Source organism: Salvelinus alpinus, chromosome 24, assembly GCF_045679555.1.
Source record: "Salvelinus alpinus chromosome 24, SLU_Salpinus.1, whole genome shotgun sequence".
NCBI lineage: Eukaryota > Metazoa > Chordata > Actinopteri > Salmoniformes > Salmonidae > Salvelinus > Salvelinus alpinus.
Genome location: NC_092109.1, coordinates 28,598,057 through 28,613,415, shown reverse-complemented (window position 1 = coordinate 28,613,415; position 15,359 = coordinate 28,598,057). Strand labels below are relative to the sequence as shown.

The window sequence follows — 15,359 nt, the reverse complement described above, 5'->3', positions numbered from 1 at the left end:
AATGATTGTCCATTTCATTCTAATTAAGAAAAAGGTGTGTAGAGAATCAATTCTGGTCATTTGAACTTCTTAGGGCTCCAAACGATATGCAGCATTGTTTTTTTACTGGTCATAGAGAAAACAAATCCAAGTCTATGATACCACTTTTCTATTCCTCTTTGACTGGCTAAAAAGCATATGAGGGAATATGTTCTTACTAAATGAAGAGGAAGGGACACAGTCTCTTAAATTAGTGATGTTCAACATTAAAAAGTAACAAAGCGTCTTGGCTGGAAATTGTTGTATCAAACCACATGTCCATCCAGTTTGTCGTTAAGTCATGCCGTATCAACAAACAAAAACATCGCGACAGCTGTGATGGAAACAGGTCGTTTCGATACAATTTAATAATAGCCGACAAATTACATATTTGTTCAACATGGTGGGATCTTTGTGTCGGTAAAATTAATTCTGAGCGAAATGGCAGGGGTAATGCCCATCATATCCACCATATCAAAGTAAACTTGGAGTCACATGATGAAATGGTGTGTGGTCTACCCACTATGACTCGGGAAACCATGCAATTTATTAGGCTAAAGATAAATGATTAACTTCACAGGGTGGTGAAAGTGCATGTGTTCTTCACGCTCCTTTCCAATAAACATTGAGGGTCTGACTCTGGTGACATGATCGATGCTTGACTATGTGACAAAAAAACAAATTAATTGAAAATGCGATGGAAACACTGAACTTAACATTTTTATTCGGTACATGAAAACATAAGCGAAAAAGTACATTGTGTGCACTAAGTCTTCACACACTGATTTTTGATCCATTTGGTGGAAACACCAATGGTGGGAAAATTTGCATATTTTCTTTGTGAATTTTCGAATATTTGTTCGAAAAATTGTTCACCAGTTCAATGGAAACCTAGCTATGAAATTTAATTATTTTGGCTGGTAGTGACACACTTTATGAACTCACAAACACACAGGCCAAATGTTTTGATACAAGACATGACAAAGATAATTGCAGGCCTTGGAGTAGACTGGATACTGTTTGTGTCATAAAGACAGAATATCTTCCAAGCCAACAGAAACAAATGCAGGAAGAACTGTACAGGCCGAGAATAACTGACTAACTTGAACAATATTTTCATACTTGCATTTAATTTATACAATTTTTGTTGGCAAAGTTTCCCCATCACCAAATGGTATGCAAATATAATCATAAGCTAATGAATAACCAAATACAAACCTATGTGTACGTTCAATCTGAAACAGGAATACTCTTCACCAGGCGATACATTTGTACAAAAAGCACTTACAAAATAAGACAAAAATATTTTTTCTACAAACAGGGTCAAACTAAAGTGTTCATTGTAAGATAATTGCGCAATTCTATGATTTAGTTGTCAGTTTAGGAACATGACATTTATGTAGCGGTGTTCATTCTCAACACGGCTCTTTAGACGTGTACCTGGTCAAACAGTTCGACTTGATGAGGTTTCTTTCATTTAGTAGTAAGTGGCCACAATTCAAACTTAATAAAAAGTCAACAGGCGTAGGGCTCATCTGGTGAGATCACTCTGCCTCATACGTTTCTTCTCGACTTAGATATTTCACAATGCCTAAGATGCACAACTGTGTTAGCTTAACCAACGCCTCTGTAACACATGACAAATGGGGGCAGTAAATCCCTTTAAAACATGCTGTAAACAGTGAGTCCCTGCTTTGTTCTACTGTTATCTAATCTAACTACTATATCTAGAGACCACAAGACGGACATTCTGCTATAGTTCCAAACAGTGTTGGGGTGGTAAGAAAGAAAAGGTGGACAATAACAAGAAAAATACAGAAGGAAACGAGGAAAGAGGAGAGGCGGAGGAGACTGCATTGCACAAAAACAAAGATGTGATATGAGCTGGAAGCGGAGGGAGGGGGAGACAAAAGAGGGGGGTTCCTATATACACAGTCTGATTTCCTATTCCACTTTAATTGCTGATGCCATGCGGCGCATGTGGCGCTGGTGTGGGGGAAAATGCCCCTCTCCGCATAATAACCTAAAATCCTTCCACTGAAAGTCTCTCCGCTTTACTCCGTCGCTATATGGATAAGATCCAGGTCATCTTTAAACCTGCCCCAACACATCAATCTGTTCACAAGCTTTCCTCATCCTTGTGCCAGTTTAGTACCCTTCTCCCTCACCCAGCTCGCGTTTCCCATTCCTAATTTCACAGACTAGACAAATGTGCAGCTGCAATCTAGCCACAACTCAGTGATTAGAAACCCATTATAGGGTCAGTGACAGACAGCCTATAATGACTGAGCTGTAGACACACTGCAGAAAGAGAATTTAATTGAGGGAGAAGAGTGGGAAGGAGAATTGGAGTAGTGAAAAATACTGAGCGAATTGAGGTCTGCCATAAGCCGGAATATGTAGAAGGGAAAGCACAACGCACTCCACCCAGAGTATATGTGTGTATATACACATAATCACACTGCATTCAGAAAGTATTCAAACCCCTTCCCTTTTTCCACATTTCATTACAGCCTTGTTCTAAAATGTATTAACTTAATTGTTTTCCTCATCAATTTACACACAATACCCCATAATGACAAAGTGAAAACAGGTTTAGAAATGTTTGCTAATTTATTTTGAAGAAAATAAATGAAATACCTTATCTACGTAAGTATTCAGACCCATTGCTACGAGACTTGAAATTAAGCTCAGGTGCATCCTGTTTCCATTGATCATCCTTGAGATGTTTCTACAACTTGATTGAAGTCCACCTGTGGTCAATTCAATTGATTGGACATGATTTGGAAAGGCATACACCCATATATATATATATATATGGTCCCACAGTTGACAGTGCATGTCAGAGCAAAAACCAAGCCATGAGGGCGAAGGAATTGTCCGTAGACCCCCGAGACACGATTTTGTCGATGCACAGATCTGGGAAGGGTACCAATTTCTGCAGCAGTGAAATGGTCCCCAAAGAAACAGCGGCCTCCATCATTCTTAAATTGAAGTTTGGAACCACCAAAACCCTTTAGAGCTGGCCGCCCGGCCAAACTGAGCAATCGGGGGAGAAGGGCCTTGGTCAGGGAGGAGACCAAGAACCTGATGGTCACTGACAGAGCGCCAGAGTTCCTTTGTGGAGATGGAATTTGTTATTTTATTAGGATTCCCATTAACTGTTGCTAAAGCAGCAGCTACTCTTCCTGGGGTCCACACAAAACATAATACAGAACGTCATTAGACAAGAGCTCAAGGACAGAACTAGATTTAAAAAAAATTAAAGGCACCCGTAGCCTACATATCAACGCATACACACAAACGATCTAGGTCAAATAGAGGAGAGGTGGTATGCCGCGAGGAGTTGCTTTCTGTTTTTTGAAACTAGGTTTGCTGTTTATTTGAGCAATAGGAGATGGAAGTTCCCTGCAATAAGGGCTCTATATAATACTGTACGTTTTCTTGAATTTGTGGACTATGAAAAGACCCCTGGAGGCATGTCTGGTGGGATAAGTGTGTGTGTCAGAGCTGTGTGTAAGTTGACTATGCAAAAAATGTGGGATTTAACACATTTCTTATAAAAAGAAGTGATGCTGTCAGTCTCTCAACTCTTAGCCAAGAGAGACTGGCATGCATAGTATTAATATTAGCCCTCTGATTACAATTAAGAGCAAAACGTGCCGTTCTGGGCCAGCTGCAGTTTAACTAGGTCCTTCCTTGCAGCACTGGATCACAACTGGACAATAATCAAGATTAGACAAAACTAGAGCCTGCAGGATTTGCTTTGTGGAGTCAAAAAAGCAGAGCGTCTATTATGGCTAGACGTCTCCCCATCTTTGCAACCATTGAATCTATATGTTTTGACCACGACAGTTTACAATCTAAGGTAACGCCAAGTAATTTAGCCTCCTCAACTTGTTCAACAGCCACACCATTCATTACCAGATTCAGCTGAGGTCTAGCACTTAAGGAATGATTTGTACCAAATACAATGCTCTTACTTTTAGAAATGTTCAGGACCAGTTTATTACTGGCCAAAACAGACTGCAACTCTTTGTTAAGCATTTCAGTGACTTCATTAGCTGTGGTTGCTGATACGTACATGGTTGAATCAGCAGCATACACAGACACATGCTTTGTTTAATGCCAGTGGCAGGTCATTGGTAAAAAAAACAAAGAGGGACTAGAGAGCTGCCCTGCGGTACATCCCACATGTTTGACATTTGAGAAGCTTCCATTAAAGAAAACCCTCAGCTGTATTAGATTGCCATATCGTGGATTCAGAGCTATCTGAGTTTGAAAAACCATAACACAAGTTACGGTCAATAATAAAGGCTGCTATGAAATCTAACGGTACAGCTCCCACAATCTTCTTATTACCAATTTCTTTCAACCAAGCAGTAATGCGTGTCAGTGCAGTACATGTTGAGTGCCCTTCCCTATAAGCATGCTGAACGTCTGTTGTTAATTTGTTTACAGAGAAGTAGCTTTGTATTTGGTCAAACACCATTTTTTCAACAGTTTGCTAAGAGCTGGCAGCAAGCTGATAGGTCTGCTGTTAGAACCAGTAAAGCCCGCTTTACCACTCTTGGGTAGCGGAATGACTTTGGCTTCCCTCCAGGCCTGAGGACAAAGACTTTCCTCTAGGCTCAGATTAAAAATGACAGATAGGAGTGGCTAGAGTCATCTACCATCCTCGGTAGCTTTCCATCTAAGTTGTCAATGCTAGGAGGTTGTCTCATTGATTGTTAACGATACATTTTTCCACCTCTCAAACACTAACTTTACAAAATTCAAACTTGCACTGCTCTTTCATAATTTATTTAAATTTTTATGCATGAATATAATTGCTCACCGTTTGTCGTGGGCATTTCCTGCCTAACTTTACCAATGAATTATCATTAAAATAAAAAAATCGGCAACATCAAGTGGTGTTGTGATGAATAAGCCATCTGATTCGATGAAAGATGGAGTTGAATTTGTCTTTCTGTCCATTATTTTATTTAAAGTACTTGATATTGGCTTCATAACAGTTTCTTCTTTTTGCTGAGTTTAAACACATTTCTCAATTTGCAGTGTCAGCCAGTCAGATGCGCAGCCAGACTCATTAGCCACTCTTTTGCCCCATCTCTTTCAACCATAGTTTTTAAATTCATCAATCCATGGAGGCTTAACAGTTCTTAGTCAGTTTCTTAACAGGTGCATGTTCATCAATAATTGGAAGAAGCAATTTCATAAATTCATCAAGTGCAGCGTTTGGATGCTCCTCATTAATCACATCAGCCCAACAAATATTTTTGACATCATCATCAAACTCTTTTGTATGATCTCTTATACACCAATTTAGGCCCAGCTGTTGGAACTTTGGCGTTCCTGGATATAACCACTATATTGTGATCACTGCATCCAATGGGTATGGATATAGCTTAAGGACAAAGGTCTACAGCATTAGTAAAAATGTGATCGATACATGTGCATGATCTTGTTCCTGTAGTGTTTGTAAACACCTTGGTAGGTTGATCAATAACCCAAACCAGATTACAGGCACTGGTTACAGTAAGAAGCTTCCTCTTGAGCGGACAGCTTGATGGAAACCAGTCAATATTCAGGTCCCCAAGAAGGTAGACTGTTTACGTCACATACACTATCAAGCATTTCACACATATGATGTAGATACTGACTGTTAGCACTTGGTGGCCTACAGCAACACCCCAAAAGAAAAGGCTTTAGATGTGCCAAGTGAACCTGCAACCACAAGACTTGACATAAGATCTAAGCATTACAGGGATATGGCTCTGAATATACACAGCAACCCCCCCCCCCCCCCCCCCTCCATAAGCATTTGTCTTCTATAGATGTTATATCCTTGTATTGCTACTGATGTATAAATCACATTAATTATCTAAGTGAGTCTCAGAAATGGCTAATATGAATGTTAAGATTGATTTCATGAACCTTATTTCTAATAAACTTGCTAAGGCTACACGTATTAATACGGGCTATTTTCAGCCCTTTCCTGGGTAGCTTATCAGAGATAGATATATTGAAAAGAGCAGACCAAGCAAGAGAAAATATACATTCAGCAGTCCATTAATAAATTGGTGTGTGCTGCGGGGTTGAGGCTACAAACCCATAGGTTTGGCTCACTCATCCCTTCCAGGCTTCTGGGAGGGAGGGTGGACAATGAGCCTGTCATAGTGGATGTACGCAATGTCTCCACGAGCTCTGGCAGCTTTCATGGCTGGGATCAGTTCTTCCCTCTTCTGGCACACTGTTCTGCTTCCTGTTCTTCAGGTCAGGTCGTCCATTATTTTATTAGTAGAATGCGAGGATTTGGACAAAACACTTGAAACTTTTCTTGCTTATAGGTCTCTTGTTTGTTTAAAAGCACTGTACATGGCCTCCATACAGCAGGATACTGTTCCTAGAGAGGTGATGTTACAGCAACGCAAGAAAAAAAGGATGAATGCACCAAAAATGGCAGATGTACATTGACTGAAATGAGAAATGCATTAAGCTATATGCGAAAGGAGGAAAAAGGAGCTGTTATGAGACTGGGGAAGTCAGAGTTTGAGGAGTTAACACATTGCGATGTCATGGACCATTTCCAGTGATTCCCATTACCACACAACTTATTCGGAAATGACAGAAGGGGGCCTTAATTGGTCTTAATCACTGTGACCAATTGAAAGTCATGATAAAAGGTAGAGGCAGACAGCCAAAAACAGAGCTGTTGTGTAATAACCTACTCACCAGAGCACTATATACAGACCTGAGAATTCAACCCAGCTGGAGGAGAACATGGCCAGCGGCTGGTGGGCGTGACTCAAATGCCTTTTTGGTGAGTTTCCGAAATAAGAATCAAGTGCATTTCCAGACCCAATCACTCAGAGGAGTGCTCCCGCTGAATGCCAATTGCAGTCTGACGGTTTCAATTTCATGTGACAAGATGGACATTTATAATGAATGAACCTACTTTCCTTCCACACGACCAGACAGGCACAAATACAGGAGTATGTGCCAGGAGCACAGGAGAAACACACAAAAAAAAAGCAGTCAAATCAATCTGTGTGAGTCAGTGTTATAAAATGATGCTGCATTTCTTTCATCCCTCCTGAATGATTAAATAGATGACTTTGCTGCATCTGATAAGTGCATGCTATTGTCAGTGTTTCACCTCTAAATGCATATGACAGGTGAGATTAGGCATTTTATCATCTTTAGTGTCCAGAGTAGGAAGTCCAAATGACATAGCACTGGGAGACTATTTGTGGACTAGGATTCTGGCTCTGAATGTGGAACTCAGACAACCTGGACTGATTTCTATGGAAAAGGAAAACGGCATAAGAACAATGTTCTAAAGCATCTGCTATAGCAGTTCATTTACTTCATCGTTACGACACTTCTGTAGGGTTCCTTTGCGTTATCACAAGGCAAGATGTTCAGTCCTTGCCTAAGTATCATGTCTTCCCATCTGGTTCCTTTTCTTCCTCCATGATAAACTTAATCAACTCTTCAATCAAGTTCCCAAGCAGAAGAAACCCAAGTCAACCATAACAATCAAGCAGACAAAGCATCAAAAAACAGAAATAAAACACTCATTCATTGACTAGACTCACTCCAAAAGGCTTGCTTTCCTTTGTCCACTCATCTGTAAATACAGACTATAGATTACCTACATGACTATATGGATTTAAATTCATGTATATTACTTATGATTTCATTTCAAGGAGACTAGCAGCCAACACGAAAATAACTAATATTGATAACCATCTTGATGTCACATTGATGACATCTAGATGGTTATCGGCAACAGCACCAGGACAGTGCCCTTCGCTCCCGCTAAACAAGCACTACCGTCCAGCAGGAGCGTGGGAAGTAGTTACATAGTAGCCAACATCAAGTTGAGTCACAGTAAGTATAAGCATAAGCATACAACACATGACGCAACAGTCCTCCCATCAATACTTTATCAAAAATAAACAAATTGTCAGTTTCATAACTGAACATTTAAAATTGTGTAAAAAAAAGTGAATAACGACTCAAACTCATCCTCTGGCTTCAAAACAGACATCCAAACTCTTGCGGTACAGTAGCTGGCGCGGTAAGAAACAGCTAAACACAGTAAACTATAGCAGAGTGCTTTCCATACACCCACTCCTTTCCATACACTGGTCGTCATATTGGGCTGCAGCTACCACATTCTCAGTTGAGATGAATTAACAAATCACAGCATATTGGTGGGTACACTTCCTGCTTTTACTTCCCGCTTTGCACCTATGGGTACACCTCACAAATGGCCGCCAGTCCACCCATTATGCTATAGTTTACTTGAATGCGGACGTCCGTTCTGTGTTTTGCTATTCGAATGGCTAGTTATCAACTCTCTATAGAGACAGCAGGAGCGGTAGAGATACTCTTAATGATCGGCTATGAAAAGCCAACTGACATTTACTCCTGAGGTGCTGACTTGCTGCACCCTCGACAACCACTGTGATTATTATTATTTGACCATGCTGGTCATTTATGAACATCTTGGCCATGTTCTGTTATAATCTCCACCCGGCACAGACAGAAGAGGACTGGCCATCCCTCAACCTGGTTCCTCTAGGTTTCTTCCTAGGTTTTGGCCTTTCTAGGGAGTTTATCCTAGCCGCCGTGCTTCTACACCTGCATTGCTTGCTGTTTGGGGTTTTAGGCTGGGTTTCTGTACAGCACTTTGAGATATCAGCTGATGTAAGAAGGGCTATATAAATACATTTGATTTGACAGTCTTGACACTTACCATGAACAGACATCATTTGACCAGACAGGGAACAGTCTTACAGGTTGTCAGAGGTGACATTGTAATGCCAGGTAATGGCCATGGCCTTCTTGTTAACGGCTGTAACTTACTCTGTGACCTGCTCGGTAACGGTGTGCTCCACCTGTAGGCGGGAGTTGACCTCGATGAAGTAGTGCCTTCCATGTTTATCCACCAGGAACTCCACCGTGCCAGCATTCTCATAGCCCACCTGTACACACAGACAAATCCAATTAGATGCAAACCTCTACTTCGTCACCTACCTAAGGACATGGAAAGATATTTGAAGAAATAAGTATGACTGGATTTCTTCGCAAATTCTCAGATTCTGAATTCTATTGGAAGAGCTTACAAGTTCTGTGTTTCAAAAGCTAAAATTAACTTCATACAATGAATAAACCAAGTCTCACACCAACTGAATCCGTTTCTACTACAGACAACTAAATCTACTAAAAAGGGGGAAACGACAAGAATGACAGCTAATATCTACTGAAGACTGTGCGATATCCCATTGTGATTATAGTCATTTTTAGACAGCCTTTCTAGAGCTCAGCCAAGGAGGAAGCAGGATTTAATATATCAGACCATTTCCGACTCCACAGCGCTGCAGGGTGTCAAAATAGCATTAGCCAAATTCACTGAAATCTGAACCACTGAAATTCATCCCTTGCCCAAAACTAATCTCTGCCAGATCGGCAGGCGCCCTCTCATCCATTGTCACCCACGTGAAGGTACAGGCTCATGGCTAGTCAGTTCATATCACACACCGGATAAGTGCTGTGTATGTACAATGCCTTCAGAAAGTATTCACACGCCTTGAATTTTTCCAAGGTGTTACAGCCTGAATTAAAACATTTATTAAATTGAGATTTTAGGTCACAGGCCTACACACACCACTCCCCCATAATGTCAAAGTAAAATGTTTAAAGATTTAATAAATATATATATATATATATATATATGTATGTATCAATACACCCAGTCACTACAAAGATGCAGACGTCCTTGCCAACTCAGTTGCCGGAGAGGAAGGAAATCACTCAGGGATTTCACCATGAGGCCAATGGTAACTTTAAAACAGTTAGAGTTTAATGGCTGTGATAGGAGAAAAATTATGGATAAGCATTGAACTTACTCTGCAGTACTAACCTAAATGATATGGTGAACGGAAGCTTGTACAGATTTTTTTTCCAAAACATGCATCCTGTTTTCAATACGGCACTAAAGTAAAATTGCAAAAAATGTGGCAAAGAAATCCTCTTTATCTCCTGAATACAAAGCGTTATGTTTGGGGAAAATCAAACATCACTGAGTACCACTTCATGGTGGGGAAAATCAAACATCACTGAGTACCACTCTCACATAGGTACGTGGTTACAAAGGGAATCATAGCCTTAACAGCGTGATTTGCCAAGGCAGGATACTCTGAGCGCAGCCCAATCCAGAAATCTGGCAGTGGCTTCTGATTAAATTCAATTTTCACATAACCTCGTTGCAATTTCGATGAGGCGCTTGTTCAGACATCGGTAACTGGACTGGAGGCAGGGCATGAAAGGGATAATGACTCCAGTTGTTTGTGTCATACATTTCAGGAAAGTACCTGTGTAATTGCGCACCCAACTCACTCCGGTGCTTCGCAATATCACATTTGACATTGTATGATGTGTGCAAATGAACTCAAGCTTAAAGACAATGATGACCGGTATATTGTACTTGTTAATGCAGACAGAGAAGATCGCCAACTTATTAAATCATAGCCTCAATTTTGTCCCGCACATTGAATCTAGTTACGGAGAGTCACTGTAATTCTAGATTCAGATCATTCAGGCAAGGAAAAAACATCACCCAGACAGGCCAGTCGTGTGAGAAACTCGTCATGCAAGCGGACAGACAAGTTTATTTTACCAGGTAAGTTGACAGAACACATTCTCATTTGCAGCAACGACCTGGGGAATAGTTACAGGGGAGAGGGGGATGAAAGAGCCAATTGTAAAGTGAAAATGATGCAAGAAGGCTTGACTCTCAATTTTTTTTTAAAGTGTCAATACTTTGCCCCTTGATAACCAGCACACTTCTGTATGTTGTAAAAGCGTTACATTGTCGATATCATTGCATAGTGCAGAAAATATGAGAATAGTAGTGTCCAAAACGTCTTTCAAGACATCAGGCATTCCCTTGGCAGCAAGAGCCTCTCAGTGGATGCTGCAGTGTACCCAAGTGGCATCGGGAGCAACTGCTTGCATGCGCGTTACCATTCCACTATGTCTCCCTGTCATGGCTTTTGCGCCATCAGTACAGATACAAACACATCTTGACCACCAAAGTCCATTTGATGTCACAAAGCTGTCCAGTGGTTTGCAGAAGAGGATGTCTTAATTGACCCTCCAAAAACAAAGAACATATACCAGGAGCTGTGCCAGGCCCGTCAAGTCTGTTGACTCATCCAGCTGTAACGCATAGAATTCACTGGCTTGTATGCAAAGCAGTAATTGTTTCAAAACGTCACATACACATGGTTAGCAGATAATGCGAGTGTAGCGAAATGCTTGTGCTTCTAGTTCCGACAGTGCAGTAATATCTAACAATTTCCCAACAACTACTGAATACACACAAATCTAAAGGGGTGAATGAGAATATGTACATATAAATATATGGATGAGTGATGGCCAAGCAGCATAGATGGTATAAAATACAGTATACACATATATGAGTAATGAAAGACACGTAAACATTATTAAAGTGGCATTGTTTAAAGTGACTAGTGATCCATTTATTAAAGTGGCCAGTGAGCCTCTGAGTTAGTGATTGCTGTTTAGCAGTCTGATGGCCTTGAGATAGCCGTTTTTCAGTCTCTCGGTCCCAGCTTTGATGCGCCTGTACGGACCACGCCTTCTGGATGGTAGCGGTGTGAACAGGCAGTGTCTCGGGTGGTTGTTGTCCTTGATCTTTTTGGCCTTCCTGTGACATCGGGTGCTGTAGGTGTCATTGAGGGCAGGTAGTTTGCCCCCGGTGATGCGTTGTGCAGACCGCGCCACCCTCTGGAGAGCCTTGCGGTTGAGGACGGTGCAGTTGCCGTACCAGGCTGTGATACAGTCCGACAGGATGCTCTCGATTGTGCATCTGTTAAAGTTTGTCAGGGTTTTGGGTGACAAGCCAAATTTCTTCAGCCGCCTGAGGTTGAAGAGGCGCAGTTGCACATTCTTCACCACACCGTCTACGTGTGTGGACCATTTCAATGTCTGTGATGTGTACGCAGAGGAATTTAAAAAGACGTTCTACCTTCTTCACTGCTGTCCCTTTGATGTGGTTAGGGGGTGCTCCCTCTGCGGTTTCCTGAAGTCCACGATCATCTCCTTTGTTTTGTTGACATTGAGTGAGGTTGTTTTCCTGACGCCACACTTCGAGTGCCCTCACCTCCTCCGTGTAGGCTGTCTCGTCGTTGTTGGTTATCAAGCAAACTACTGTTGTGTCGTCTGTAAACTTGATGATTGAGTTGGAGGCGTGCATGGCCACACAGTCGTGGGTGAACAGGGAGTACAGGAGGGGGCTGAGCACGCACCCTTGTGGGGTCCCAGTGTTGAGGGTCAGCGAAGTGGAGATGTTTCCTACCTTCACCACCTGGGGGGTGGCCCGTCAGAAAGTCTAGGACCCAATTACACAGGGCGGGGTTGAGACCCAGGGCCTCCAGCTTGATGATGAGCTTGAAGGGTACTAAGCTCATCATTGAATGCTATAGTCAATGAAAAACATTCTTACATAGGTATTCCTCTTGTCCAGAAGGGATAAGGCAGTGTGCAGGCGATTGCATCGTCTGTGGACCTGCTGGGGCATTATGCAAACTGGAGTGGGTCTAGGGTGGAAGTAATATGAACCTTAACTAGTCTCAAAACACTTCATCTCCTGCCATGTCACTGACGCGTCGTGAAAGTTTTGTTTGATGAAGGTGTCGTCTGTATAGTTTTGGGCCTATTCCCCCAGCCATATCCGCAGCAGCAGGAAGAATTAAGTTCTCCACAATAGTATGGGGCTTGCCTGTCCTAGCCACTCAGTAGCTCACCATATAAGATGCTTCTAGCCCCTTCATATTAAATGGTTGCTGTTATACATGGCTTACTACTCGAAAGTAGTCTTAATTCTCAATGAAAAAACGTGGCTTATTTTTCTGATCGTTTTGTTTCTAAATGTCTGCACAAGAGTGAAGGTTTCATTGAGTTATGAGATAGTACTTTAGCACATAAACACTGTGGCTGAGGAAAGGCACTACTCCCAATATACACTACCGTTCAAATGTTTGGGGTCACTTAGAAATGTCCTTGTTTTTTTTTTAAAAAGCATTTTTTTTGTCCATAAAAATAACAAATTGATCATAAATACAGTGTAGACATAGTTAATGTTGTAAATGACTATTGTAGCTGGAAACAGCAGAATTGTTATGGAATATCTATATAGGCCCATTATCAGCAACCATCATTCCTGTGTTCCAATGGTACGTTGTGTTAGCTAATCCAAGTTTATCATTTTAAAAAGGCTAATTGATAACCCTTTTGCAATTATGTTAGTACAGCTGAAAACAGTTGTCCTCATTAAAGAAGCAATACAACTGGCCTTCTTTAGACTAGTTGAGTATCTGGAGCATCAGCATTTGTGGGTTTGATTATAGGCTCAAAATGGCCAGAAACAAAGAACTTTCTTCTGAAACGCGTCAGTCTATTCTTGTTCTGAGAAATGAAGGCTATTCCATGCGAGAAATTGCCAAGAAACTCAAGATGTCGTACAACGCTGTGTACTACTCCCTTCACAGAACAGCGCAAACTGTCTCTAACCAGAATAGAAAGAGTGGGAGGCCCCGGTGCACAACTGAGCAAGAGGACAAGTACATTAGTGTCTAGTTTGAGAAACAGACGCCTCACAAGTCCTCAACTGGCAGCTTCATTAAATAGTACCCGCAACACACCAGTCTCAACGTCAACAGTGAAGAGGCGACTCCGGGATGCTGGCATTCTAGGCAGAGTTGCAAAGAAAAAGCCATCTCAGCCTGGCCAATAAAAATAAAAGATTAAGATGAGCAAAAAAACAGACACTGCCTAGAAGGTGAGCATCCCAGAGTTGCCTCTTCAGAAAAAAAAAAACAACTTTCGTTTATCACATTTTTATTTGGCGTACTCCCGATGGCATTGCACAAAACCCAGTTTGGGAATACCTGCTCTACAGGATCGGTGTCCCTATACCGGGACGGTTGTTACTAACATGAACTAATATGACTAGAAATGACTTAAGTAACATCCAACTTCCCAGGACATAGACATGTCTTACATGTGCAGAACGTTTAAATTCTTGTTAATTTAACTGCACTGTCCAATTTTCAGTAGCTATTAGTGAAAAATATACCATGCTATTGTTTGAGGTGAGTGCACAACAAAATAATTTATCAAGCCACTTGGTTTGATACATTCACCGCTGAAGGTAAATAATGTACTTAGATTCAGTAATCTTGCTCTGATTGGTCATCCTGAGGGTTCCAGAGATAAAATGTGGCATCGTTTGTTTGATCAAATACATTTTTATATTCAAATGTAGGAACTGGGTTCTGAAGTTAGAACCCCTACTGTTTCTGGAGGTGAGGGGACGAGACCGATGGGGCGGGAGCGGGGATGAGACGTGGTAGACACCGGCAGATAGGAACACTTGGCTTCCATCACCAATGACAGGTACTGTACATGCAAGCACAACAATTCAGAAACTAAGGCAATCTGCTGTTTTAAATATGTCAATGCTGGCCGAGTTGAGAACAAAAATACAGAGCTTTCAGTTGGAGAGAGTGCATTTGTGTGGGGGGGTGAGGGTGTAAATTAATTAAATGAGCATGTGGGCTAGAAGAGAAAAGAATGGAAGTAGGAGACCGTATCAAGGCTGTGACCACACCACTACATGTTCTTAAGAGGCTCTGGGTAGAGCGGTCACCATGGAAACGAGAGAAAAAATATATTACAAACTAGTTTTGACAGAGATCTATTTTCATTAGCACTTTCAGTTAAAGTTTTATTTTCTGACCTCAAAACTCCTTGTGGTAGCTTTGTAATTGAATGACAACCATTTCTGGGGTTTGAGTAAAAACACTTATCCACCAACTATCAGCCCACAAACACATCAAAATATGTTGAGATTTGTTACTGCTTAAAAATCCTTCTTTAACCCATCAATAAGGGATCATAGCTCCCACCTGTTAAGTCTTATGGAAAGAGCAGGTGTTTTCATAATGTTTTGCACACGACGTTCAATTCAGATACAAGAGTGATCCCTATAACCACGTGTATCAATATTCTCATGTTACGGAGGAATTTATTACCCTAGTATTCTAGTGGGGGAAAAACAAATATTTCACATCTCAAATCCTAACTAAGTTTATCCAAAGCATGTTTCACACTGATATTTTGGTCCACAGCTTACTCCTGAGATAGAGCTGGAACACCCTCTTTAAATGAAGTTGTAATCAAGATTCCTAAAATAACCGCAGATGATTAAAGCTTTAAATAACAGATCAAAGTGATCATAAAAT

The 15,359-nt window shown here is 41.2% G+C and overlaps 1 protein-coding gene across 1 annotated transcript in view; it reads right to left on the bottom strand.

The window, feature by feature from the left end:
- The window catches only part of LOC139552484 (pyruvate carboxylase, mitochondrial-like), a 111,881-nt gene that overhangs the window by 86,383 nt on the left and 10,139 nt on the right, over positions 1–15,359 (bottom strand). Inside the window, exon 8 of the mRNA XM_071364267.1 lies at positions 8,896–9,014. Within this exon, the coding sequence (XP_071220368.1) occupies positions 8,896–9,014 (119 nt within the window). The remainder of the gene's footprint in view (positions 1–8,895; positions 9,015–15,359) is intronic.